The 27,224-nt window shown below is 32.3% G+C and overlaps 1 protein-coding gene across 1 annotated transcript; it reads left to right on the top strand.

Annotated features, from left to right (window-relative positions):
• On the top strand, nt 1-26,637 carry MS3_00009078 (uncharacterized protein). The gene is made up of 5 exons (XM_051217418.1): nt 1-44; nt 15,438-15,522; nt 19,523-20,645; nt 24,265-24,551; nt 26,272-26,637. Exons 3-4 carry the CDS (start codon nt 19,667-19,669, stop codon nt 24,318-24,320), a joined length of 1,035 nt encoding a protein of 344 aa, XP_051064813.1. The 5' UTR covers nt 1-44; nt 15,438-15,522; nt 19,523-19,666; the 3' UTR covers nt 24,321-24,551; nt 26,272-26,637.
• Nucleotides 26,638-27,224: the final 587 nt, after the last annotated feature.

Here is a 27,224-nt window from a genome sequence, read left to right as displayed (position 1 = left end):
CCTGTTTGTAACCAAAATGATAGTCGTTACTGCCTATTAGTTTTGTAAGTTAATTTATATTTTGATTCATTTGTAACAATCATTCACATGTCTTATTATTAAAAGTAAAATAAACCACTGATAAACATTGAATATTGTTTACTAACTTACTTAATTACTTACATACACTTGTTATCCCTCGTGGGATAACATAGGCTGCCGCCCACCAGCACTCTCCATCCGATCATTTCCAGTTACTATTCATCCTTTTCATATCTGCTTTCAATTCTCTATGTAATGTGTTCTTCGGTTTCCCTCTTTTCCGTTTTCTTTCAGGATTTCAAGTTAGGGCTCGCCTTGTGATGTAGTTTAGTGATTCCGGTAATGTGTCTGGTCAAAGGATATTGAGTATTTTGTGTAGACAATTGTTCATAAGTACATGGATCTCTTAGATGATGATTATAGTAGTTCTCCAAGATTCAATTTCGTACCGTAGGACTGTTTTGACGTTCGTATTGAAGATTCTGATTTTGATATTGGTTGATAGTTGTTTTGAGTTGCATATGTTCTTCAACTATAGGAATACTTTATTTACTTTCCCAATGCTTGCATTTACGTCTGCATCAGGTTCAGCTTGTTCATCGATGATGCTGATCAGGTGCGTGAAAGAATCCACATTTTCGTGGAATTGATTGAAGTTAGATATTAACACCGTTGGATGCTAGTTCAGTGGTCTAGAGATTAAGCGTTAAGAAAATGTAAAATTGTATTTTGATATGGTTAGGATTACAATACTCTGCATTATTTTTCTAAAACATTGATTATTTACTTAAAAGGGATATGAATACACGTCAGCTGTTAATATTTATGACTCCAATTAATCAGTCTCTTTTTCCACACGTAAATCTTCAGTGGACGCCCAAATATTGGCATATTCTATGCATATCAACAATGGAATATTACAAACTCTTATTATTGTTGTCATACATTTTAAATGAAATATAGGCTAACTAGAAATAATAGATTAACTGATGTCACGTTTGTAAATTAGTTTAAACTTTGGTACGAATATCAGCAATGGAATCCCGGTATGTACAACCAATGATTCCCAAAATGCGATGAAACACTTATTGAATCCAATTGATAGTTACTAGGTAAACAGCGAACCATGATGGTCATTCATTCACTACCGACTTCAGTCCATTTCTTAGACATTTATTATTCTCTTCTAACTTCATTATTCGTCCACTTTTTATAAAGTTATAAATAAGGTAGGATATTGAAGATGAATTATCCCATATTGTTGATATGTAAGGTAATTGAAGGTAGTCAGGAAAAAACTCTGAACCTACGTTTCATGCTAGTTAGCACTCTTCAGGAACGTGTGCATGAAATTCGATGGTATAGATGCTTTCTGTGACATTTAAACCTATAGACAGTCAGTCAAGACTCAAATAGTTCAGTGCTAATATCTCAGACTGTGAAGCTGACTGGAATGGGTTCTAATCAGCCCCTTCAAAACTACAGGCATATCTTACTGATGAGTATCGACTAGTACAGAACTTTCATCCAATTAATTCTCCTTACCACCTCAAAATAACTAGCATTCTAATCCATCCAGGTTCATTGCAAATCACTTATACATCACAAAAAGCAATTCATCACGCTAAATTATCATGTTGAATGATTATTAATTTATCTTTGTATTGTTAAAGATTACTTGACTCTTTGCTTTACGTTTCTCCTCTTCCAATCACTCGTTCAATTGTATTATATAATTTTTTCAGAAAACTAACCAAGCTGTAATTTACCATTTCAGTACGTGATTTTTTAAAGAGATGATATAAATTATGCGTAAAATAGTTATGATTTATATATTGAAATAATAATAAAATCATATATCTGACCTAATACATGTCAAATGTTATTGCTGGAAAGCAAGAACTGTTTTATCAATATAGCGTTTTACCATATGAAAATGGTTACATAGTATCGTGAATTGTTTCGATCTATTTATGCACGCCATTGGATTTCAGCTTAGTGATCTAGAATTTTGGCATCTATGTGAGACACTGGCCTTAGGTTCGTTTCCCTGTGGTTGAGTTATGCATCAGAACTTCTGAAGAGTGTCCTAATAAGACGAAGCATTTGCCCGGTAATTCATGGTTTTCAGTGGTAGTCTAGCTAAGAACTGCCCTTGATTTAAACTTAGAAAAATACTTCTTTTTGTAAAATTGCATTTGTGTACAGCATTTGCTGAAATCAAATATTAATTTTAGTTAGACAGTCAATGAAAATCAGTAAACACTAGATAACTGTCATTTCCTTGTACGATACTTTTCAACAGTGTCAACTAGCGACTAATTTCAAGGTGTGTTACTCAAGAATTCTAATGAGGAGTTCAACAATATCGAGTGTAAGGCAAATACATCCCAATGTTATTGGAAGATGATTGCATAATGTTACCAACCGAAATACAAATTATTGTGTACTAACTCAATGGCTTATAGGTTAAGGACTTGCCAAAAGAAATGAGAATTCTGAGTGTAATCAGTAGTATGATTTGTGAATACTTCCTGATTTTCAATAATTATCTGTCCTATAATCAGTCCTTGATGTAAAATTGAAAAAAAAGTTATCATGAATGAGTATGGAGGACACAAATTGTCTTTTAAAGCTTCCTTTTTCTATTCATCAAAATACAAATGAGAGTTTCAAAAATTTAATTAAACGGTCAGTCAATATCCCCTCATTTCCCGCAGTTGCTTAGTCGTTGTTACCTTATAACGAGTTCTAACATTTTCGGTAGAATAATAATTAGATTTATTAATTAGCCTTCATATTTGATTGAATTTCAGTTTGGTTGTTTTTTTTTGGCATATTTCATTTATTTGATGACATTTTTGCCTTGACAACTATTCTTTTGTTAAAAGTATATTCTGTCATTTCATACGATAGATCTAAATGAATGAAACGATTTGTAAATTGTATTCATCATAGATGAATTTCAGTTAAGGTACCAACTTGTTCATTGTAGTGCAGGTCTCTTCAGAATTGCATACCCACAATCCTAACATTGATTAAACTCACGGTTTTCGTGTATCGCTGTGAATGACTGATCATTACATACAATGATGAAACTCCTGCTTGGTGCTTCCTGACTATCTGTGATATCTTAATTGAAATCGATCGATGGCAAATACAACTTACAATTGAAGCCAATTTCCACAAAACCACTTTAACAAAATACTATGTTTATCGAAAATGTGGATGATCATTTTTCTTCCACATACTTATACTATTTTGTAGGATATTTATGAGTACAGGTTAGAAACAACTTAAATATGATAATATTAATAATACTAATAGTTATAGCAGTAATAATAATAATAATAATAATAGTGTAATGTATGCTACATATATCGACAGATATAAATAGTATGTATCATCAATCGGAAGTATAATATCTGGTAGCATGAGATTACAATGAAGAGAACAGGTAGAAAATCTGAGAGCAATCGAAATAACAACACAATTAAAGGAATAATGAAGCGTGTAAAGGACAGTGCAACGAAGATGTACAAATGATGTATTAACTGTATGATTTTCATATTTTACTAAACCACTGTGTGGTTTTGCATTAGTCAATAAATTGGTTTCCTCCACCTGAGTTCCCAATCAATACAGCAGTGGCAATAATATTATTAGTAGTAGTAATGATAGTAGCAGTTTAGTGAACGAGAACTCGGTTAAGGAAGACCAATTCATATTGGCGCAAAATTACAGTGTCGTAGGAAATTATGACAATCATACATAAAATATTTCACTTGTACATCTTCCATCAGTTATCGTTTACATCCTTCATGATTCTTTCAATTCTGCGTTTGTTTCAATTCCTTTCTGCTTCTCCTTCAATGATATACGGATATACATAGTCTATAAATTAACTACCAAGGTTGTCTTTTAGAAGCACGTATTTCTTATTTAACTATTTATTTCTATTAAAGCATCTCATAGTCTTGTTCTTATTCTTTCATGTATTACGTGTTATTTCAATGTTGACCTAGTTTTTATTCTTTGATTTACTAATCCCCCTTTTATTCCCATTTCATTATCCTTGATTATAACTAATAACTATTTTGTATAGTACTATACTTCATAGAAAACTAATTCCATTTTTATAAATTACTACGTGAAATGTAATAATCATCCTATCTCCAGTCAGTAAGATTATAGAAAACTTCAATAAAAATGTTTAACTGGACTTAGTACGCCAAGATATTTAAGAGATTGGTTGTCATCTGACTAGCTCAATGGTAGTGTTGTCAATGTGAAACTGGATTAGAATTTCACAGGAAGCATTGATTCGTTTAGGTTATAGGTATGCTTTATCGACAACTCCCAATTACCATAAAGCCTAGGTCGAGCAATGTTTCATGTTGATTAGACTAACTACCTTGAATCAGTACAAATTCCTGAACTAGATTGTTTAATACTTGATTCTTGTTAATAAAGTGTACATGCCATTTTTTATTAAACTAATTCTTTCAGTGATAGTTAGAAACCTATATCATCATGTTTGACGGTCAGAGACGTTACGATAGCACTACTGAGGTTGGATTATCAGCGGCCTATGCTCGTTCACGTGGAGTAACTGGCGTAATTAAGTAAGTAAGGTCTAAATGAAAACGCATTTGCTTCAAAACTTATAAATCTTGTATTCCGTTTGTAGTAAGAATATGAATATCTTAGTGTTATAAAGTATCATACTAAGGCCAACCATTTAATACAATGCTTCTCCAGTCCCGACATCAATCTATGACAAAAAACCAACTTTAAAATATCAAAACATAAGAAGAGTTGTCTACTAACATTATTCAGATGAATTGAAACTCAATGTAGCATCATGAGAAAAAACTCATCCCTTGTCTATCTTCTATAAGAGTGACTATCTTGGCAACTTCACTAAAAATATGTCTGGCAAATCACCATATTATCAAACAATCAACCCAGAAAATTAAGAAACATATTGTCCTGCTGTACATGAAAAATATCTCAAAAACTATTACAGAAATTTTGAAACCCTTTGGAATTAAATTAACTCACAAGTTGACACAATCATTTTGTTCTATTCTATGCAGGTTGGAAGACATAACAACAAAAGAAGACAAATGAACATTATCTATAAAGTAAATTACATTAAATGTCAGAAGTATTATGTTGGAAGAAGTTGACCCCTTCATCTACATGAATTATACGTTAGGTTACATTATATGTTATCATTATGTTAATACAAGTAGACAGCGATGAACAGAAAAAAAACCCAGGAATTCTGGATCAAGAAAGCTCTAGGAATCCTTCAAATAATTATAGACAGTCGATAAATACACTGGAGTGTATTCAGTCTTTCAAACCACGCGGAAGAGGTTAACCGAAAAAGATAATTAACTTGATTACAAGTATAAATGTAGACAACAAATCATAAACAAGGATATTAGAACGAGCCTTCTATTTGAGAAGACATAGCAACACCTATTTTAGGAGTTCTAGTATAAGCCCGTAACCGATAGGGCTCGACCATAATAAGTATGATAAATTTATCCACTAAATAACATCAGTAGTTGTTTGTATTATATTACAAAATAACTGAAGTTAGATATATAAATCTCTAGATAAATGGTCAGTGCCCTAAAAATTACATCCTTGCTATGAGATCTGGTTATTCTATACCTAATCCCGAGTAAAGTCGTATATTTACATTACTAAAGAGTTTAGTACTACTGTAGTAAACAGAACACTAAGATGAAACAACTAATCAATATTTATCAGTATAGGGTTGTTGACATTGTTGGGTTTAGATTGATATCATAAATAGAAAATATTAGACCACCATTCAAAAACTCGGAAGCATTCGACAGCCATTTCATCCTAGTATAGGACTCCTTAGCAGTACATGTCCGCGATCAAACGGACGAGACCGAGAGTCCTGAGTTCAAGACCCGTATACGCGGGATCATGAGTGTACATTACCGAGGAGTTTTATACTAGGACGGAACAGCTGTTCAGTACTTCCAGGTTATTGCATTCATGATAACAATCTAAACTGACCAATAATTTCTTTAAAAAATTCAATCATGACTTAATTATAGTCAGTCACTGATGTAACTTATAAGATTAAAAATCTTTTTTACTAACAAATTAATCATAGTTTAGACAATTAAAACAATTCTAGAATAACATATATATATGATATACATTCTATTTGAATGGATATTTAAGCAAAGTGATTATACGTGTTCACACTTTACAGTAATGAACCCTATTTCTAATTCATGATTTCAATTTATATTAAATCCACTTGAGAAATGCTATTTTTGTCTCTTACTATTATTTCATGTAGATTATGTAATCCTCTATACATGTAATCGGATTAAAGTTAATAATTTTAATATTAAATAATTATTAATAATCATAAGTAATGATTAGGCATAATTATCTGTGTTTCTTTCAAGCGCTGTTCTCTTTTTTTCTCTGTTTTAAATTAATTCCAAGTTAGATAAGTTGACAGAAGCAAATAGTTATTTTAATAGTTGAGACCATGAGTCAATTGAAGCTAGACCACCATAGAAAACCTGGAATCACTGGACGTTCGTTTCGTCCTACTTTGGGACTCCTCAGTAGTGCGTATCCACGATCCCGCATTCAGGGCGCGAACCTAGGTCATTCGGGCTCGCGCACAGACGCTCAACCTCTCAAACAATGAATCGGTATCCAACGACGTTTAATTGTCTAGCTTCAATCAATCCATGATCTTCCACAACCCTTCATCCATCTGCAAATCCCCATACTGATCATTTTTTTATCTAAAAATTCAAGAGTCCGTTGCTTTTCATGCAATAATAAGTTTATTCGATTTATAATTTTTTTCCGTCTTGTAAACATCTGTGTTGCTTACATACTATAAACGTATAAAGTTATTTTATTAATTTATCCAAGTATAGAATACATATCTGTGAAATTGTAGCTCATCTACTCTTCAGTGTTCAGTATGTGTGCCATATCTAGCATCTTTCTGTCCAATTACTGAGCAATTGTTGCATATAATTTCTTCCGAGAATTTCGTTTCAATTTCCGAATTTCACTATATTATCCTTTTACATTTATCAATTTGAGATGCACTACAGTAATATCTTCATAGGAGACATATATAAATAGTTTTAGGCCACTGAAATTTATTTATTTATTTATTTGAACACATAAATACTGGTGCAAAAGGAAACGCAATACATATGCGCCATATAAATCATTCAATTCGTGTGAGGGCTGTGATACTGTCCGGGTGTCCAAACCGAGGAAGGTGGTTTCCTTAAGAGGGTCACACATCAAGCCTTCGACCTAAAGGTCTGATCGATAAGGCAGTGGAGCAACGTATGGAGATGCAGTTCCATGATAGCCGATGACCAATAATTGGTTCATACGTCATTTGTTCCCTCAGGATACTGGAGCCCATGTGTAGCACTGGTTTGTGGTGAGGGTTTTTCAACTTCCCTAGGTAGACTCTCCATCTCCACCAACCGGGCTAAAGCGCCGGACATTCGCCTTTCGTCCTCTCAATTTCGCAAACAACACCCATGGTGCGAGAAGGTAGTGAGTAGGACTTCCGTGGCAGTAGCTATGTGAAAGCATTTCGATGGGGAGAGCTAACTCTTCCTACTCTCAACCGTACTAAGGCATCTAGGGGCACTGAAATGAAATGCCCAATGAAAAATGCACCCTGATATAAAGCATTTACCCAAAAAAGAATTAAAAGATTCTCGAAATTGTTAGATATCTCACTTTTATTGAACACCAAAAAGAAAAAGATTATTCTCACATTTTATCCATTGTACATCGAAACATACAAATACAAAATATATCAAATGATACAAATGATACAACAATATCAGTTCATATAGATTAACGAAATATGTTTATTAAAGGTCAACGCAGTCTATGCATGCATGTGTGTGTGTGCGTACATGTGATGAGGAGGTTAATGTGTATGTTCCTTTCTATACTTCTAGTTCCATTCTATTTCTATTTAAAAGAAAACTGATAACATTTTCTTTCTTTCTTTCTTTCTTTCTTTCTTTCTTTCTTTCTTTTATTCTATTCATACTTATTTGACTAGGTCTACGAAAATTACAATCATAAATATGGTTCATTGATACATTTCTCTCTTCTATCCTTTCTTTTTTGTTTGTTTCATTTATAGAACACTCATGATCGAAACCCTTCTCATACATTTAACAGTAGTAATTGTATACCTAAAGTAATCTTTCATTATATTTGATTTATTCATAGTGAACATTATTATTTTCATATAAATTTGAAGTTACAATATGTTAACATGTTTAGTTTAGTTTAGTTTAGTTTAAAGAAAACAAATACCCATGTTTATCATAATTATTGACTTGGTACATAAATTGTTGTTACATATAAATAAATAAACAAAAACCAACAACAACAAAATACAAATCAATGTTTACATGAATTAGTATTTGAAAATGTTTAGTAAGGGATTAACATTAGTTTAAGTTGATAGTTTATTTCACTTATCGAGTATTATTGTTTGTTTTTTTGTCTGTGAATTATGGAGATTATAAACAAAGATGAATAGTGGCTAGCAGTGAAATCCAGTTTGATATGCGTTTCGTCCTATTTGAGACTCGTCGGATGAATGTATCTGTAACTCAGAGTTGATGTTCATTTTGAGACTCGAACTCAGTCACGTTCACTTCAAACGCCATCGCGTCATCCATTTAATTACTGTGTCCTGATAGCCACAAGCTTTTGCAATGGGGTGAAGTTTAAATTCACTTGGTATTGTTTACTTGGATCTTTCCAATGATATTTAGGACTGAGATTGTTAAGTTTCTTATTAGCATATGTGCATACTGTGAGTATTGCCTCTATATTGCCTTAATTTACAGGATTCAGTAGCTAAGTGGATAATGCGATGGCATTTGAAGCGAACGTTACTGGGTTCGAGTCCCAGAGTGAACATCAACTCTGAGATGAAGGCATATCCAGCTGACGAGTCCCAAATAGGACGAAACGCGCATCCTAGATTCCACTGCTAACCACTATTCACCTTTGCTTTGAATTACATCATCTTTAATTATCAATGTTTTTATGACCGTTTTATTTCTCCACATAAAATAATCACTTAGTAAGATATGTGTATCTATTTTAAAAGTTATGCCTATTATGTCATATATCATAAATTATATAATGACTTAAACAATTTTTTATTAACGCTTAAATGATTATGTGATTATATGAGTAGTATATAACGTCTAATTACTATTATTATTACTATTCTTTTTATTATTATTATTATTATTATTATCATTATCATTATTATATTCAGAATGGATAAGTGATTTAATCAATTAACTTATGTTTATTGCTATGACAATACAGATCTTTAAATTCTGTCATAAAATAACATCATGACTGAATTATATCTGATTTAGACAAAATATGAAAGTTTTATGGTTTATCAACATGTGTGTGTGGTTAGAAAAGTTGTTTCATTTCATAATTTATATAACAACACAATATTATCAATTAAGTTGATTGAAGTGAGAAATATAAGGAATAGGAGACTGGTTTAGTGATATACATTTAAAGTACTTCTACTTGGAACTTGTTAACTTTGAGTTCGATCCCTGATAAAGTAGTGTATTTGAACTATTGGAAAGAGTACTTGAATATGATAAAATAGCTATACGGTGTTTACTGGTATCCACTAGTTTGTTTAGCTGGAATCAGTTTGTCATGTGAATCAGAAAATGTGAGAATTATTGTTGTAGGCATGTTATTTCGTTGAATTTTATGTAACGAAATAATTAAACTTTATAGAACAGTGAATATATCTTCTGGTAATTTAAATCAGTATTGCAGAAAACAAGATTATTGAAGAGTATTGCATATGAAGACCAGTTTTAGCTAGGTAGTTAACCTTAAATGAAAACTATTGACAACATAGTGTACGTAATGTCGAGTCAACTAGACTAGTTGATAGGATTCGATCTGCACTATGAAGGACCTCACATACACAACATTGATCACCACTCAGTGATCAGTTTATTGTAAACGTTAGAAAGATAGATAGATAGATCGATCGATTGATTGATTGATTGATTGATTGATTGACTGATTGATTGATTGATTGATCGATTGATTGGATATGGATACACACTACTGTTCCATTTTAAGGATGAAATATTTGCCTGATTACTTCTCGCTTGCACTAATCTCTTAGTTGATATCGATCTGAGATGAAAACTGAATTTCAGTCGAAATCAATCCCAACAAAAAAATATTCTTATTTAATGAATATCCTGTCTATTACTTTTCATTTATCCTGTCAGTAATTAAAGTGTGTTTATGAAAAAGAAAATATCATTATTGTTATTATCATTGTACATGTGCCTTAGATTATTCTATTTTTATGAGAATTATGTAAATTACTGTTCACCGTTTGATTAGTTGGGTCATTATTTCCACCCCCATCCCATCCCACCCCCCAAAAAAACAAGGAATTCTGCACGTTCTTCTAAATAATCTGAATTCATGAAAATGATTCTACATGTGTCATACACCCATAGTGACCTAGTTTTTTTCCCCAATTTGTTCATTTGTTTTTATATTAGTGTTTAAAATTAATAACTGCTTACATATATTGTATATTGAAAAGCTATCTTCCACTGTTAAGCTTAATCTGTTACTCATCCCAATGTTTTTTTTTTAATATATAAATCTTGCTTGTTCTAAGTTTGTGATATTACGTTGTTGAAGATAACAGGTAAGATAACATTGACATAGGTTATATATAAGTTGGTAATCATCATTATGGTGTAGTTGAAATATTGAGATAACTGAAGCTTTCCTTTTGGATTCGATGTGATTCAATCAACATTAAGGGATTAGAAAAAGAAAGATGATGAACCCTACTTAGAGATCAACCAATTCTAAGCTTGAGTTAATGGAAATAAGATAATAATATATGGTATGAGATTCGTATATCAGGTTTTAAGACTGTACTACTATACTATACATCAAAACTTGACTGAAGTAAATAGTTTGGATAATTATTTATCTTCCAATCATTTGTTTAAAACTATTATGGACGTCAAGAGACTTGAATTTTATAAATTCCACTGCACTTGCGATCTTTATTAAGTACTATTGAAGATCCCTTAAACTAGGTCAAAGTGGTGTCTAATAATCGTAAGCCTTCAGTAGACTGGTATGAGTTCGTTATTGAACAAAATCAACTTCGATTATTCCGAAATTCTCATAAACCTAATTATTGTCATTACGTTTCATTAAAATCATGAACCAATATAACTTAGACCACTACTGAAAACTAGGTTTCAAGCCTGGCGTCAGGGATTATGGATGCTCATTGCTGAAAAGCTCCGTATTAGTACGAAACGGCCATCGAGTGGTAGTTTAACATTGATCAGTTCATGATTTCAATGAAATTTAACAATCCTTACAACCCTAAACTGATAATTTTAGTAAGACAGCCATTGCAAATCAAGGACAAGTGAACAGATATATATAGTTATATCCATGAAAACACCACTTCATTTTACCACGGATGTGTCAAGTAAAGCACGATCAACCGTGATGGAACAAAAATTACAAGATACCAAATATCATAATTCTAATTAATTCTATACTGGAAATTATTCCGAAATATTTACAATTGAGTGATTAAATTGATGAAAACATGACCTTAATTGCTGATTACAATGCACTTAGATGAATTGGAAATGTGAAATTTATTCCCATCCATAAATTTCTTTTTAATGACGTTTTTATCAAAATAACAAGTTGAAATTACTAACTACTATTAATATTACTGTGGTGTACGCTACTTATATCAACAGACATAAGTAGTATGTGATACCAATGAGAATTGGAGTGCTTGGTAGCAAAAGGTTGTAAACATAGAATCGAAGAAAACGGGACTGTAAACAGAGTGTAATTATAAAAACAATGAAGTTTGAGACAATTGATGAAGGATTTACGAATGAAGTATTTAATGTATGGTTTTCACATATTACCAGAGAACTATGTACTTTTGCATGAAATAATTAATTGGTTGTCTCCACATCAGTTCTCGTTCAAAATACTACTACTGCTACTGGGGTGTATGTTACTTATATCAACAGACATAAGTTGTATTTATCGTCAATCGGGAGTGGAATGTCTGGCAGCAGAACATTGTAATGTAGAGAACAGGTAGAAAATCTGAGAGCAATCGAAATAACAACACAATTAAAGGAATAATGAAGCGTGTAAAGGACAGTGCAACGAAGATGTACAAATGATGTATTAACTGTATGATTTTCATATTTTACTAAACCACTGTGTGGTTTTGCATTAGTCAATAAATTGGTTTCCTCCACCTGAGTTCCCAATCAATACAGCAGTGGCAATAATATTAGTAGTAGTAGTAATGATAGTAGCAGTTTAGTGAACGAGAACTCGGTTAAGGAAGACCAATTCATATTGGCGCAAAATTACAGTGTCGTAGGAAATTATGACAATCATACATAAAATATTTCACTTGTACATCTTCCATCAGTTATCGTTTACATCCTTCATGATTCTTTCAATTCTGCGTTTGTTTCAATTCCCTTCTGCTTCTCCTTCAGTTCAATTTCTCAATCCATTTTTGACAGGCATTCCACTTCTGAATAGTGTTATGTACAATTAAGATCTATCAATATGAGTACTATACACCACAGTAGTAGTAGTAGTAGTAGTAGTAGTAGTAGTAGTAGTAGTAGTAGTAGTAGTAGTAGTAGTAGTAGTAGTAGTAGTAGTAGTAGTAGTAGTAGTGGTAGTAGTAGTAGTAGTAGTAGTAGTAGTAGTAGTAGTAGTAGTAGTAGTAGTAGTAGTAGTAGTAGTAGCAGTAGTAGTAGTAGTAGTAGTAGTAGTAGTAGTAGTAGTAGTAGTATGCGGATATACACAGTGTATACTTTAACTACCCAGATTATCTTTTAGATGCAACCGACTTCTCATTAAACTATATATTGGTTTTGCTTATCTACTCTTCCTTCACAATACTACTACTAATCATCATATTGTAATACGAAAATGAAGTTTAAAATAAATCAGAATATTCCCAAAAGGCTATTGATTCATAGCGCCATTTGCAAGCATCAATTATCCATTCATCAATCTATATTTACATCATATCAAACATCTGGGATTATAGCAGAAAAAAAAAACTCAAAGGACCAGATGCCTTTTCCATTAGTCGATATATTGAATAACTGATTCATTAAAATTAATTTTATTTCGCCTAGGGGAGTCATGAATTGATTTTTTTATTGTTTGTTATGGTTTTATTTCATTAGTTGAGATCATGAGTTAACTGAAGCTAGACCACCATGGAAAACTTGGAAGCACTGGGCGGAACCCTTTCAATGTTCAATAAATGTGTTGTATACAATACTCCCAAATATTGTTTCGTTAATTTAATAAATAAGTACTAAATAGTAAGATATAGTTTTTATCTGATATTTCACTCCAACCTGAACTACAGTATATTCAATACTAATCGTCATGGATCAATTCGGACATGTAGAATGTATGCAGCATTGATTCAATAAACAACAACACATAATTGGATAATCTCAACCATAATGATTTTCATAATAACCCTGAAAGAATAATTCAACTGTGTTGTACTTAATTTATATAATTTCATTTTATTGATGATAACATATCATTTCGTTACAGTGTGCTCTTATCCTTTCAAATAATCTCACGAGGTGGTATCGTGGATGCGCACTACTGAGGAGTCCCCCAATTGGACGAAACAGCCATCCAGTGTCTCTAAGTTTTCCATGGTGATCTAGCTTTAATTGACTCATGATCTCAACTATTGAAATTACTACAATCTCTACAGAAAACTCTTCTGATAGATTTATTTATCAAGATCATTTTTATTGAAGTAATTCTCAATTATGATGAGTGAAGATAAAACCAGTTGCAAGAAATTAGACAACATTGGTTTCTAAGTATCTGTAAGGGAAATTACATTGAATTGTATACAAAGGCTAAGATAATGTAAGTCTTTTAAATTAGATATTTTGAGAAGAGTTGAAAGCTTACACATGTAATCGTCATATTATACCACTTTGTCGAATCTATTCAAGCTAATTAGTATTCATAAAAATTTACAATGTTAGTATTAGTGTCGAATCTTTATAAGACAGTTTAATTTAGACAGATGCTTTACCACTCTAAATGTAGCCACAAATTGAGTTGATTTAAGATTATGACAATAAGATTATCAAGAAAATTATTGATTAATCTGTTTATTTCTAATTCATCATTATTAAACTGAGTTTATTCCATTTCCGTTAGGGTTTTACATCACAGATTGTCTTTGGTTAAACAACCATTATAAACCAGAAAGCGTTCGATGAGTGTTCTATCCTAGTATGAAACTTGTCAGCATTAGGGCTCTACAAATCAGTAAAAGATCGGATCTATAACCTTTAGAGCTTCCACTAAGCACTTAATTTTAGCCTCAGTGTCTTGAGTTTGATCCCTAATTGGATCATGGATGCGCAAATATGAGCAAACCCATTCTAGTATTGAATGATTACCTAGTGCTTCCTACTTTCTAATGATTATTTAATCATTGTTAGTTGCTGATATGAAATTTCAAACTGAATAATATCCACAATACTTTAGTATAAAAACTGTCCACTTCAGTTGATGTTTCATACAACAGACACTGAACTTGAATCTTGTTAATAACATCAATATATGAATGTAGATCCTTTCAATTAATTAATTGTAATTAAAACATAAAGAGAATACGCTTTAAATCCTCATCCTACTAGTCAATATCAAGTATTATATGTTTATAGTCGTAAATAATATTGATGTAATAAAAAAACGTGACCTTTAGTAAATTTGTACGAAATAAATTAGCAATCAGTTCTAATTTGAAGAGAAAATTAGGAAAAGACGATGGAAGTGGATAGGATATAAATTACAGAAACCATCAAACTGCATCACGAGACAAGCACTAACTTGGAATTCTGGAGGGAAACGGACATGAGGAAAGCTAAAAACACACTTTGTCGGGAATCGGAAGCAGACATGAAAATGATGAATAGTAAGTGGAAACAATTAGAAAGGATTGTCCACGACAGAGTTGAATGAGGAATGCTGGCGAGTGGTCTATGCTCCTCCACGAGGCGTAATAGGTGTAAGTAAGTAAGTAATTTAGTGATAGTTATTTGATTTTATTTATCTGAACCATGAATTGTATTCTCTAACAGTTGCCTTATCCTATAGATAACAAGTAAAAACTGTTTCTTTCAGCTACCTCACTACGTATCTATTCCATTTTTTTTACTCCTGTCAAACAGGCTGTATTGACTGCCTAAAAGAGACTTTTTTCAAACATATCCGAGTACTAAGCGGCATGCTTGTTCAATAGTGAATGAAAATCAAGTAAGTTTTATTGTTAAATACCTGATCACTTTCGGTAATCTATCTCAACCAGAATGTTTATTTACAAAATCAAATGAGTCGTCTCTAAAGGTGAGGAATTTGTACATAGAGGTAGAGTACGGTAATTTATCAGATAAAGCCTTATCCTTGAATCGTAACTTAATAATTATTGTGTGACAGTTTATCCACATGTTTTATGTAATGTTGGCTAAAGATGTTCTATCGAGAATTCTCTTGAAATATCATTGAACATTAAGGTTCCGACATTATTTCCAAATCGCATTTATAATTTTCAACTGAAAATCGGTTAGCATGATAATTTCATAATTTACATAACAGACTGATTTCAGTCAGATAGAGAACAAAAAACAAGGGAACACTAGAAGTAATTTTACACTCTAGAATGAGACTCCTCAGTAACGTGTATTCACAGACCCACTGAGGTTTAATCTAAAGTTCTTCTAGTGAACGTTTAACCCATATATCACTAGGTTTCAAACCAATGATTCACACTGTCCAGCTGTAATCACTTGATGAAGTTGTATGGCTATCTTCGAATGTCACATTTAAAATGGTTGAACTCAATTGATCACGAAATCTCACTACGACTAGAGCATTACCTCTTGAAGTTAATCAACGTTTACCTAACTAAATTTGATTTGTAAATGGAAACTAGGAAATTTAGCGATTTTTACAAATTCCTGTTGTAATACCGTCTATGTATTTAGATAAATGTGTTAGATATTGTAAAAGCATATATATATACAAGTGATAGGATCTTGTCTAATGAAACTAACTCTTTTATGTTGAAATGTAATTGCTTTCATGATTCCTGACAAGTTCACTGTCCAATCAATCTTGCACTATGATTAAGCAACCGGTAGGTATACCACTCATTGTCATTATTTTGAATTAAACATCAATTCATTATTTAAATTTAACAGTTAAATAGTTCAGTTTTAAGGGAGTGTGTTGATATTACTTTAATTCATTTTTGTTCTTCGTTACTAACTGACATCATCTTGATTATCAATGAAAACCATAAAATAATGAATAGTTGTTTCATCCTACTACCATCGATGAAGTTTGATTCAGATGAATACACTTTCTTTAAATGTTAATGAGGAGATTGAGAAGCTATAATTAGGAAAGCCAAATAATAGATAAACAAATCATTGATACATATATCATTCTTACCCAGGGAGAAATATGTAGGTTGAGACACTGATTAGTTAATATAATCGAATACCTTCAGTAGTATGTTTAATTTGTAATTTATCAATTACTGATCTCCCTTGGGATCACAATTAAACACAGGCACATGCTATATCGAGACTCGCCAAACTCAATAAAAACTTAAGAGTAAGAAATTTATGACTGATGATACTAGATTATTATTCTGTATATTACTAACTGTTTATGGTTGGAATTGTTGACCACAAAGATTCTGACTGAGTAGTCTAAATGATAAAGAATTATCTACAATATATCAGGGTCTAGATGAAAGTTCTTTCCTGAGAACTCTTATACTAGATTAAAACAGATGACAAATACTTCGAATTATTTAATAATTGAATTCGTGAGTCCATTAAAGCTAGACCACCATGAAAAACTTGGAAGCACTGGATGACCGTTTCATCCTATTGTGGAACTCCTGAGCATTGCGCATCCACAACTCCCCCTCGCGTGACTCGAACCCTGAACCTATAAGCCTCACGTACGAATGCTTGACTACTAGACCACTGAGCCGGCATCCAACGGTGTTAATGTCTAACTTCAACTAATCCATGAAATTGAGCTACCGTCCACTATTGTCTTAAGTGAGTTACTATCTCACAACAGACCCGGTTGAACTGCATTGATCACGGCTTCTCACTAGAACTCCATGAAATAAGTCTTGGAGACAGTCACTAGTGAACATATAATGATTTTAATCACACATACGCACACACAGAGAGAGAGAGAAAGATTGTAGTAATTTAAAAATTGAATTCACGAATCAACTGAAACTAGATCACTATGGAATATCTGGAAGCACTGGATGGTTGTTTCATTTAAATCAGTGATCAATATCATCGATAAATTAGGAAATCCTATACAAAAATAACACCAAATATAATAAAGTCCCGAATATACATACATGAACTCATTAACCGGTTATTATATGATTCAGTTATAAAGGAAATTTATGTAGATTTCATCAACATATTTAATCTCATCAAAACATTGTCACAAATATCTTATTCCATTTCAAAATATTGAATAAACAAATGTAGATAGAAGTGTTTTGACTCAGTTAATCTGACTGATGCATATTAATGAGACAGTTTCTTTTTCTTTTTCAATATTAAAATGGACAGTATTTGTATGTTAGATGATGTTCTCTTGCTTTCACTTTCTCACTCTCTCGCTCTCTCTCGTTCGATCTCTGTTTGTAATATATAAGTTATTTGAATTTGTCAACCAATCTGATCATTTTCAGACGATGATAACATTGTCCCCATTTATTTTTTCTTATAGCCAAAGGCAACAACCACAGCTGTTAACATTAAAGTTTAACATTTATGCAACAATTTCAATAGTTGAAATCATAAGTCATTTGAAGTTAGACCATGATGGGGGAAACCCGGAAGCACTGGGACATTGCAACAGTTTATTAACATAAACAAAATGAGTACTTATAGATAAAAAGTAATTATATTCTGAGAATAGATTACATAAGTGATCTGTTATTGATTTCACTTCTAATAGAATTTACGTTGATAATAATTAAGAGTAAGGTGAGCGTATTGTTATTGGAGTGAAAACCATACAAATGATCTCTTCTTGATGGTTTAATTTAATTTAGTATGATGATATTCCATATTTTAATAGTTGAATTCATGAATCAATGTATGCTGGACTACTATTGAAAACCTGAAAGCAGTGAATGGCCGTTTTGTCCTAGTATGAGACTCCTTAGCAGTTCACATCTACAACAGCACATGTGGGATTTGAACCTATAACCTTCAGTTTCCGTGTAGGGTGTGAGACAGTTATCCACCGAAGACAATGGATGATGAGTTGTGCAAGATCATTAACACTGCTAGATACCAGCTCAGTGATTTAGAGATTAAGCATTCGTGGGTGGGACGGAATGTCCTGGGCTCGAATCCTGTGTGCGGTATCGTGGATACGCACTGCTGATGAGTCCCACACTAGGAAGAAACGGCTGTCCAAAGCTTACACCTTTTCAATGATAGTTTGACATTGATATGTTCATGATTTCGATGAAATCGAACAAACTCAACAACTTCAGTAGAACAATGAGTAGACCGTAGTTTATCTGATCCCATCGTTCTATAAAAGGGACTAACTGATTTAAATCTCCACAACCTCAATATAATAATTTTAGTAAAACAACTATTACAAATAAAGAACAATTAGACAGTTGTATGGTTCATATCGATGACCTAAACAGGAATCGACTTTAGGATAATCAGAACTTGTTGTGAAAAATTAACTTTTAAACTTATGAAATGTTATCTACATTACATCTCATTTTAACTTGATTGTTAGACTGATAGGTCCTGAAATCCAATCTCACGAGACGGGATTGTGGATATGCTATGCTGAGGAGTCCCACAATAAGACGGAACAGCCGTCCAGTCCTTCCAAGTTTTCCATGTTGTTCTAGCTTCAATCGATTCATCACCTTAACTATTGAAATTAAATGTTCGAAATTACGGAAAAAAAATATGTTTCCATTACTTATTTTTCATTCATCATTTTTAACTGTAATAAATGCTGGTAGGAAAAATAAATTCATTGAATAATCAGAATATTATCTTTTTCATGTGTACACATGGTAATTTATCTTAGATTCTATAGGATATTATGGTCAATATGGGAATGGAAATTCTCTACCCCTAGAGAAAAAAATTATCTTAAAACTGTTTATTAAAAAATAAATAATTTTTGTTCAATTTTGATTGGTTAATTATTTTATTTATTGTTTCAGTAAAATGAACCAATCACAATTGAATGTAAACACACGTGGACAGAAAAAATATAAAAACATTGAAAAATAAACATCATTTAAAGTCATCACGGTAAAATTAAAGAAAAAGGGTTTTATTATAGTTGTCTTCAAGTAAACATAACAATGAAATCTAATGGAATGATACAAGAGTGTAATAAAGTTAAACCAGCTAGATGTTTGTTTCAATCATTGGAAAATAAATTATGGAATCATTCATCTAATTTAAATAATAACAATAATAACAAAAACAATAACATAAATCAAACAAAATCAGGTATCAATGAACAATGTCAACAAACATTTAACTTAGTATGTCAAAAAGATCTTGAAATGTTTTGTCAAAATTATGATTTTGATTTGAATCAAATGAAACCTGTTGTTAGTCCGATCAGTTGTATTATCAATGAAAGTGATCAGAAAAGTCGACATTGTCATCGTCATCACCAACATCAACACACACGACATAAACAAGTATGGCATTGGGAACAGTTGGACACCACACTCAATTATGTCCCCACATTTTATTTAAACAACAAATATCATTCAGATAGTTACCTACTTCGATCGCATCAACAGGAATATCCAGTACCACCGAATACACCACACAAATGCACTACAAAATCATCAAACTACCAATTCACCGAGAATAAGTACAATTCATCTACTTCGTTCACACTGCACAGGTCACAAGTATATCATCACATATCATCTCCAGTACCAATCATCCAACCAGTTACAACTTCATTTTGTGTGTGCCGTACTCGCAGTAGGAATTCACCAAACTGCACAATGTCATCTGGTAGAGCTTCCAAGTATTTGCTTGCTGAACATATACGGAGTAAAAGTGAAGGGAAACACATTGACCACATACACAACTCACATCTTGATGGACACGCAAAATGCAGTGTTTGTATTGATTCGACTTGTCGTTCTTCTCAACTTCCATACAAATTATCAAGTTATTCGTCTTCCAATATTCCATGTTCAAAGAGTGTGAATGGTGTTGTGGAATGGGAAAACATTCCATATTCTGATAAACAAGTGTCTCCCAGTCCACCATCCACATCGAACAGATCTAGTTTGAAGCAAATGAAACTGACTGGTAAGTTGACACACAGTTTCCAATGTCCGTTTCCAATGTTGTTTATTGACCGGATGCAACTTGGTTTCAGATCGGTCTCCTTACAGATTTGTAAGTTCCACAATAAATAATTAGTTCCATCCATACTGAGATAGAAGAACGACTGATGTTTATTCTTATGAGGAATATTGTGTAGACCTAAGTTAATTTTGTTTTCAAGTTTTCATAACATTGTAGAAATTTTGTGGTCTTATTTCCTGTGACAAACCCATTTCACTCGTAGTTATTCAATGAATAGGTGTACATGATGCGTAAATGTAAGTAATATGGAGATAACTATACAATTGGTTTCTCACTCCAAACAGAACATTTATCCATGCAATTTTCCATATTCACTTCTGATAATAATGAATAATGATTTGTGCTACTTGAACTATGAACAAATGATGTTCGAACAAGACACTTTCTAGCTCAGATAATCAAAAGTACTCGAGTGATTATGTCTAATGGTGACCCAGTCAAATCCTATAACAATTGTTATCCAGTTGTTAGTATGACAATCACTTAATACTAGAGATACTCCACCAATAGTTATCTAACTGATAGTGATATTTCACAGTTGGCATTCTTTTATTCAATTCAAGACATATTTCTCTGAAATCAATGATGAATAGAATATGAGGAGTTACAACTATCACGTGTCATAACTGCTTAATCAATCAATCAATCAATCGAAGGTGGACATTGAGGGTCGTGAAATATTTTAACAGAAATTGACTAGTAAGCATTACAAATAGATTTTCATGTATAAGTGTCATTCGACTAGAAAACGTTAACCTTGAATGTATTCTAATTTAAAGAGACTAAGCTCTAATCAACTTCCACTTCGATAATGGTTCATCGAACAGAAATTCATCCATGTCATTTTGTAATGTTTTGATACCAAGTCCTCTTTTGATATTGAAGTATTAGGATAATTACTGTGACATTTCCACAGAAAGTGAATATTGATTTACATGGTGACACGATAAAACATTGGTCCGATCCTCTCGTCTAATTACTTTGATCACAACTTACATACAGTTCATTTAAACATCTATCGGCTGAACAACAGAAGTGTATGGATTAACTCATTCATATGATGATTGTTGCATGGAATCTTGTCCTACTCAGTATCTAACTTCTAACCCACATCTCAAGTCATATACAAAATAGTAAATTTTCTTGAGCACCAGATCTGTGTGAATAAACTGACTTATCCAATCACATTTGCAACACACACACACACACACCATATCTTTTGTGATGCACAACCAATCTCTTCTCATCACTGATTAAGCTCACCACAGAATTCTGTAATCAATTATTGTGAATTAAAAGTCATCATAATGAAATTAGTTCATGTTTGTATTACAGTCTGTAGTGATGGAAGACAAATGATTTACGATCAAATTGATAATTATTAAATGCGGGTACTGTAACCAATGCTAGTTGTTAAGTTTAATGCACAAACACTATAATATATTTGTAATCACCATGATCATGTTAAATTGTATAATTGGAGAGAAGATCAAAGTAAATGAGATCCGTGATGATTGAACACATATTAAAACACATAATGGAAAAATGTGATAAGATGAAGATGAGTCGATTGATTGTATGTGAAGTGAAGAATAAATCACAATGTTATTTCGACTTCTCAATCATCATAGTATATATGTGTTACTACTAACGTTCAATACGTTTTACCACCACTTCTGTTGATCTAAATCTCTGAACATCTTCTAAAGTTGATCATATGAAATTTTTTCAGTAAAAGATATTTCCACAGAACTATTAAGTTAGTGCGTAATTCAGTGTTTTTATCTGGTGACATGTGTTACCAAGTATATATATATATATTCACTCCTATGTTTCACACATCATATAACCTTAAAACTGTTAGTCAACATAACGTGAACCGGTAATTAATTTTAAATGGGTTACTAAATTTCATACATACTGTTCACTATATATGATCTTTAAATCGATGTGTCAGGTATGTGTTCAATGACTTCGCATAAAAGATTTTGGTAACTATGTGAAATTATTCATTCAACTTTATATAAATAAATAAATAATGCAGAATAAATAAAACCATCTCTAATTTAATGAATGAATTACATTGATTAATATAGTTGAAAATATTAAAAAAAATCTGATCATAAATTTGAACGATTCTTAGGCCATGGAAAAAGACATTGTAAACATCTGAGCGTCATGTAAAACAACTCAATGGTAACGTTTCTGATTTTGATATTTAATTAAACCAAAGATAACACAACAGGTAGTTTTGATTTTGTCAAGATTACAGATATATCATCTCACTGATAAATACCAGTTAACAGGACCTTCAAATAATCTAATAACCGAAATAAACTGGATAGTAATGCCTTTTTACTTTAAAGAAGCATAAATAATTTAAGTATATAACCATATACGAGATTCAAAGAAGAACTTATAAGTTGTATGATAAGAAATATATGACTGAGTTTAATTCAAATTACAAATAATCTTTTTCAATATGGGATTGTGGAGACTGTTGATTTTCATTGAAATCTTAAAACGATAAATGGTAGACTCCGACTGAAAAGTTAAAAGAACTGAACGGCCATTTCATCCTAGTTTGGAACTCCTCAACAGTGTGTATCCACGATATCACACGCGGGACTCGAACCCAACACTTTCAGTCCCTCGTGTGAACGCTAAACCTCCAAATCATTGAGCCGGTATCCAACAGTGATAACTTTAAGCAACCCAATATATTGAGCGATCATCTACCTGAGTTTCCACCAATTTATATGTTTTTTTATCTATTATGTTTCATGACAATTATAAATCTAAATTCATAGCAAGTAGCTCGTTTATAAAACTATTCATGTATGTTGAATATTGTTGAAAGAAATACAATGATTTGGATAGATATACTAAATATTTTGATATATGTTACTGAGTTAAAACCAATTAACATTATGGTTAATTTTTTATTAACATCGTCTATATTTAATGCCACTAAGTTCTCTTAGGTGAAGGGTATAGTTGAATAGTATTCATTGTTTTTTCTGATGTCAAAAACGCCTTTCTTCACAAAACAAACAAACAATAATATTCACATTTCGGTCAATCCATAATCGTTAAATCAGTTCATTCGGATAGCCATATTTGTGACGAGTTAGTTCTATGACTTTATTTGTCCTCATACTCCTATCGACTATCTCATTCTTACTTACTTACGCCTGTTACTCCTTGTGGAAGAGCATAGGTAGCCCATCAGACTTCTTCATCGAACTCGGTCAAACACAGTCCTTTCCCATTGTTTTCAGTTGCTATTTATCCAACTGAGCTCTCCTAGGGTTACTGCCATTCCCAAGCCTGCATAAATTAGAAGGGTTGGAGATGGGATTAACAACCCCATCCCGTAGAAAACAATCTTGTGAAGAAAAACCCACGAAATATCTCATTCATCTGAACTAGAATCAGTTTACAGATTAGTTTTATGTCTATAAGTCTATTGATCTGAATGTAATCATTCTAGACACACTTTAACATTCTTAAAATTTCTCTGATCCATAATTTTAACAATTTCTTTTCCCATTTATAGATATGTTCCCTGTCAACAAGCCTGTCAAATCCTGTATATTATGTACAAATTCATGATTATTCATTTATTCATCAGCAACAACAACAAAATCTGCCTGAAATTGAATTTTTTTTTTCCTAAATTTTGTGATACAAATATTATTTCCTGAGCTCAGAGAACAAAATTCCATCAAAATCGTCCATCTGAGCTACAAATCTTTTTCACCATATTATTCTCTTCTTTCTCAACATATGTATATATATGCTTGTACATAAATATTATTCATTACAGTATGGTAACAAATTTCGGTAAGTAACTAATCAAATAACTAATAGTTTTATTTGATACTTACTTACGCCTGTTATTCCTCGTAGGGGAGCATAGGCCGCCCATCAGCACTCTTCATCCAACCCAGTCCTCGGCAATCCTTTGCGTTTTATTTAATAAATGTATACAAGTTCGTGATATTGAGCAGTTATTATTATCCAATGCCACCAATGAGTAACTGCTGACCATTACTATTTGTTTAATCAAAGTCAGCTCCGTGGTGTAAACTACAAAATTGATAGTTAATTGAACTGAGAAGAAGAATATCCACAGTTAATGCGTTAAAAGCTAGCTTACCATCAAAACTACATGGAAATGTTAAATAACAACTGTTTAGTACATGTCAGAAATATGTAAACCTATTCAATAATAATACAGTTAATCGAATTTCGTGTTTCTCACCTCGATATTGCCATTAATTCATAGACATTTTAAACAAGGGCGAATGATGTTTGATGTGAGTGATACTGGTTTCAAATCTTGAAGTGAATATCAACTCTGAGATGCAGGTGGATTCAGCTAATGAGTCACAAATAAAACGAAACGTGCGTCCCGGATTCCATTATTAGCTACGATTCATCTCTGCTTAAAAATGCTTGTGAATTAATAGCAACATCAAAGCAATCCGCCAAAAGAGACTGATCAATTATGATCCTAAACACCAATGGGAATATATTTCATCGTGTTAGTAAAGTTTATAAATACATTCTAAATACATCTAGCTTGGTTATGTTTTTATCTGGATACAAAGAAATAACAAATCGAACATAAATAGTCGGTTTCATAATTTATATTGTAAACTGACCTGGATTCATAACTTTTAGGGTCATGAATGTGCATTGATGTAGGTTCTGTACTAAGACAGTACCATTGTGTGGCTAAAAATCAGACCGTGATTTAAACCATAAAACTCAACAATCTACATAATTCCCTCTACAGTCATGGATCGTATATTCTCTTCTAACAAGTAATTATCATGAATATTAATAAGGTATAAATCATATGACATAAACAATTAGGTATATTTCTAACTTTATGATATCCATACTTATATTCATTATTCACTGTGCAGTAGACAATAGTATGTTTTGAAATCTACCATATACTATTGATCCCCCTCGAGGTTATAGGCATACTTTACTAATAAATAATATCAGGAGGGGTTTTGTGGAGATTTTTTGTAATTTCAGTAGCTGAAATCATGATTCAATTGAAGCTAGATCATCACTGAAAACCTGAAAGCATTGAAGGGTCGTTTCGTCCTAGCATGGGAATCCTCAACAGTGCACACCCACGATCCCGGCTCGCGAGATTCGAACCCAGGGCCTATCGGTCTCGCGCGCGAGCACTCAATCATTAGACCACTGAGCTGGCCGGCATCCAACGGTGTTAATGTCTAACTTCAACCAATCCACGGAATTGCGCCACCGTATACCATTGTCTTCAGTGAGCTGATATCTCACAACAGACCCGGTTGAACTCCACTGGTCACGGCTTCCCAATAGAACTCCAGGAGTGTCTCTTGAAGTCAGTCACTAATAAATAATAATTAGCATTACATTAACTGGGGTCACCTATCATCTATACTCAATTATCTGACATAAATACATATCTATTTATACATTACTTGTAATCTCTAATTTAATTTATTTAAAAAGTAATTTACTCTTTTCTGCCTTTTTTTCTCTCCTCATTCTATAGAACGAAATTGTACGAATAAAAGAAACCTTCTGTCTTTTTAGCCGATTGATCGTTTATTTATTTCTTTATTTTGGTTGATAATAGGTGACAGTACTCATTACATTTTATGTATTCCCTGTTCAGAACACAATATTATTCACTCTATGTGTTCAAACATATGATTATGAAGAGTATACTATTCTACTAATCAAAAACCATTTGCGTTCTGTTTCGACCCCCCACTCACCTGTCCACCCACCGACACACACACACATAAAGTACAAAATTTTAATATTGACAAAATAGTTGCTAATCTTTTTAATATTGATAATTTTCTACTTTTAAATTGTGATTATATAACTAAAAATTTCAATAATAAAATTTGTATTATACTATACTACTTCTTTTTCGAAAAAAACGCCTAAAAGTAGTATATAACTTAGGTAGCTATTTATTTGATTAGAAAATGTTTGGTTATTAATAAATGAATTGATCGATGGAAATTGATCATCATAAAGAAAGGCTAGATGAGTATTATGTTGGTCACTCACTACTCAGTGATTCTGAAGCAGATTAGCTACGGTATGAATAGCTCTGTAGTGAAGTATTAAACTACATAGATGGACGACATAGTCTTGAATCGACCAAGAAGTATTAGTTCTCTTAAAATTACGTGTACACTTTGTTGAAGAATGATACAGATATGACAAACTATATGCTCAGGGTCACCTTTCCAATACCTTCAACTAAGTATCTATAAGCAAGTTTTACTTGTGTTCGATAATATGATGATGGTAATGTGTTTGCTCATTCGCATAAATAACTAACGTATACACTGGTGATTTCTAAAAATTTATTCCATGTGAAGAACGAGTTCATTTACAACATCTTTTTGGATTGGAATTGGAATTTCCAGGTCTTATTGGCGTTCCCGATAACTTTTGACAGTCAGAATCCGGAACTTAAATGCACCG

This window comes from Schistosoma haematobium, chromosome 5 (assembly GCF_000699445.3).
Source record: "Schistosoma haematobium chromosome 5, whole genome shotgun sequence".
Taxonomy (NCBI): domain Eukaryota; kingdom Metazoa; phylum Platyhelminthes; class Trematoda; order Strigeidida; family Schistosomatidae; genus Schistosoma; species Schistosoma haematobium.
This window is presented reverse-complemented; position numbering and strand designations above follow the sequence as displayed.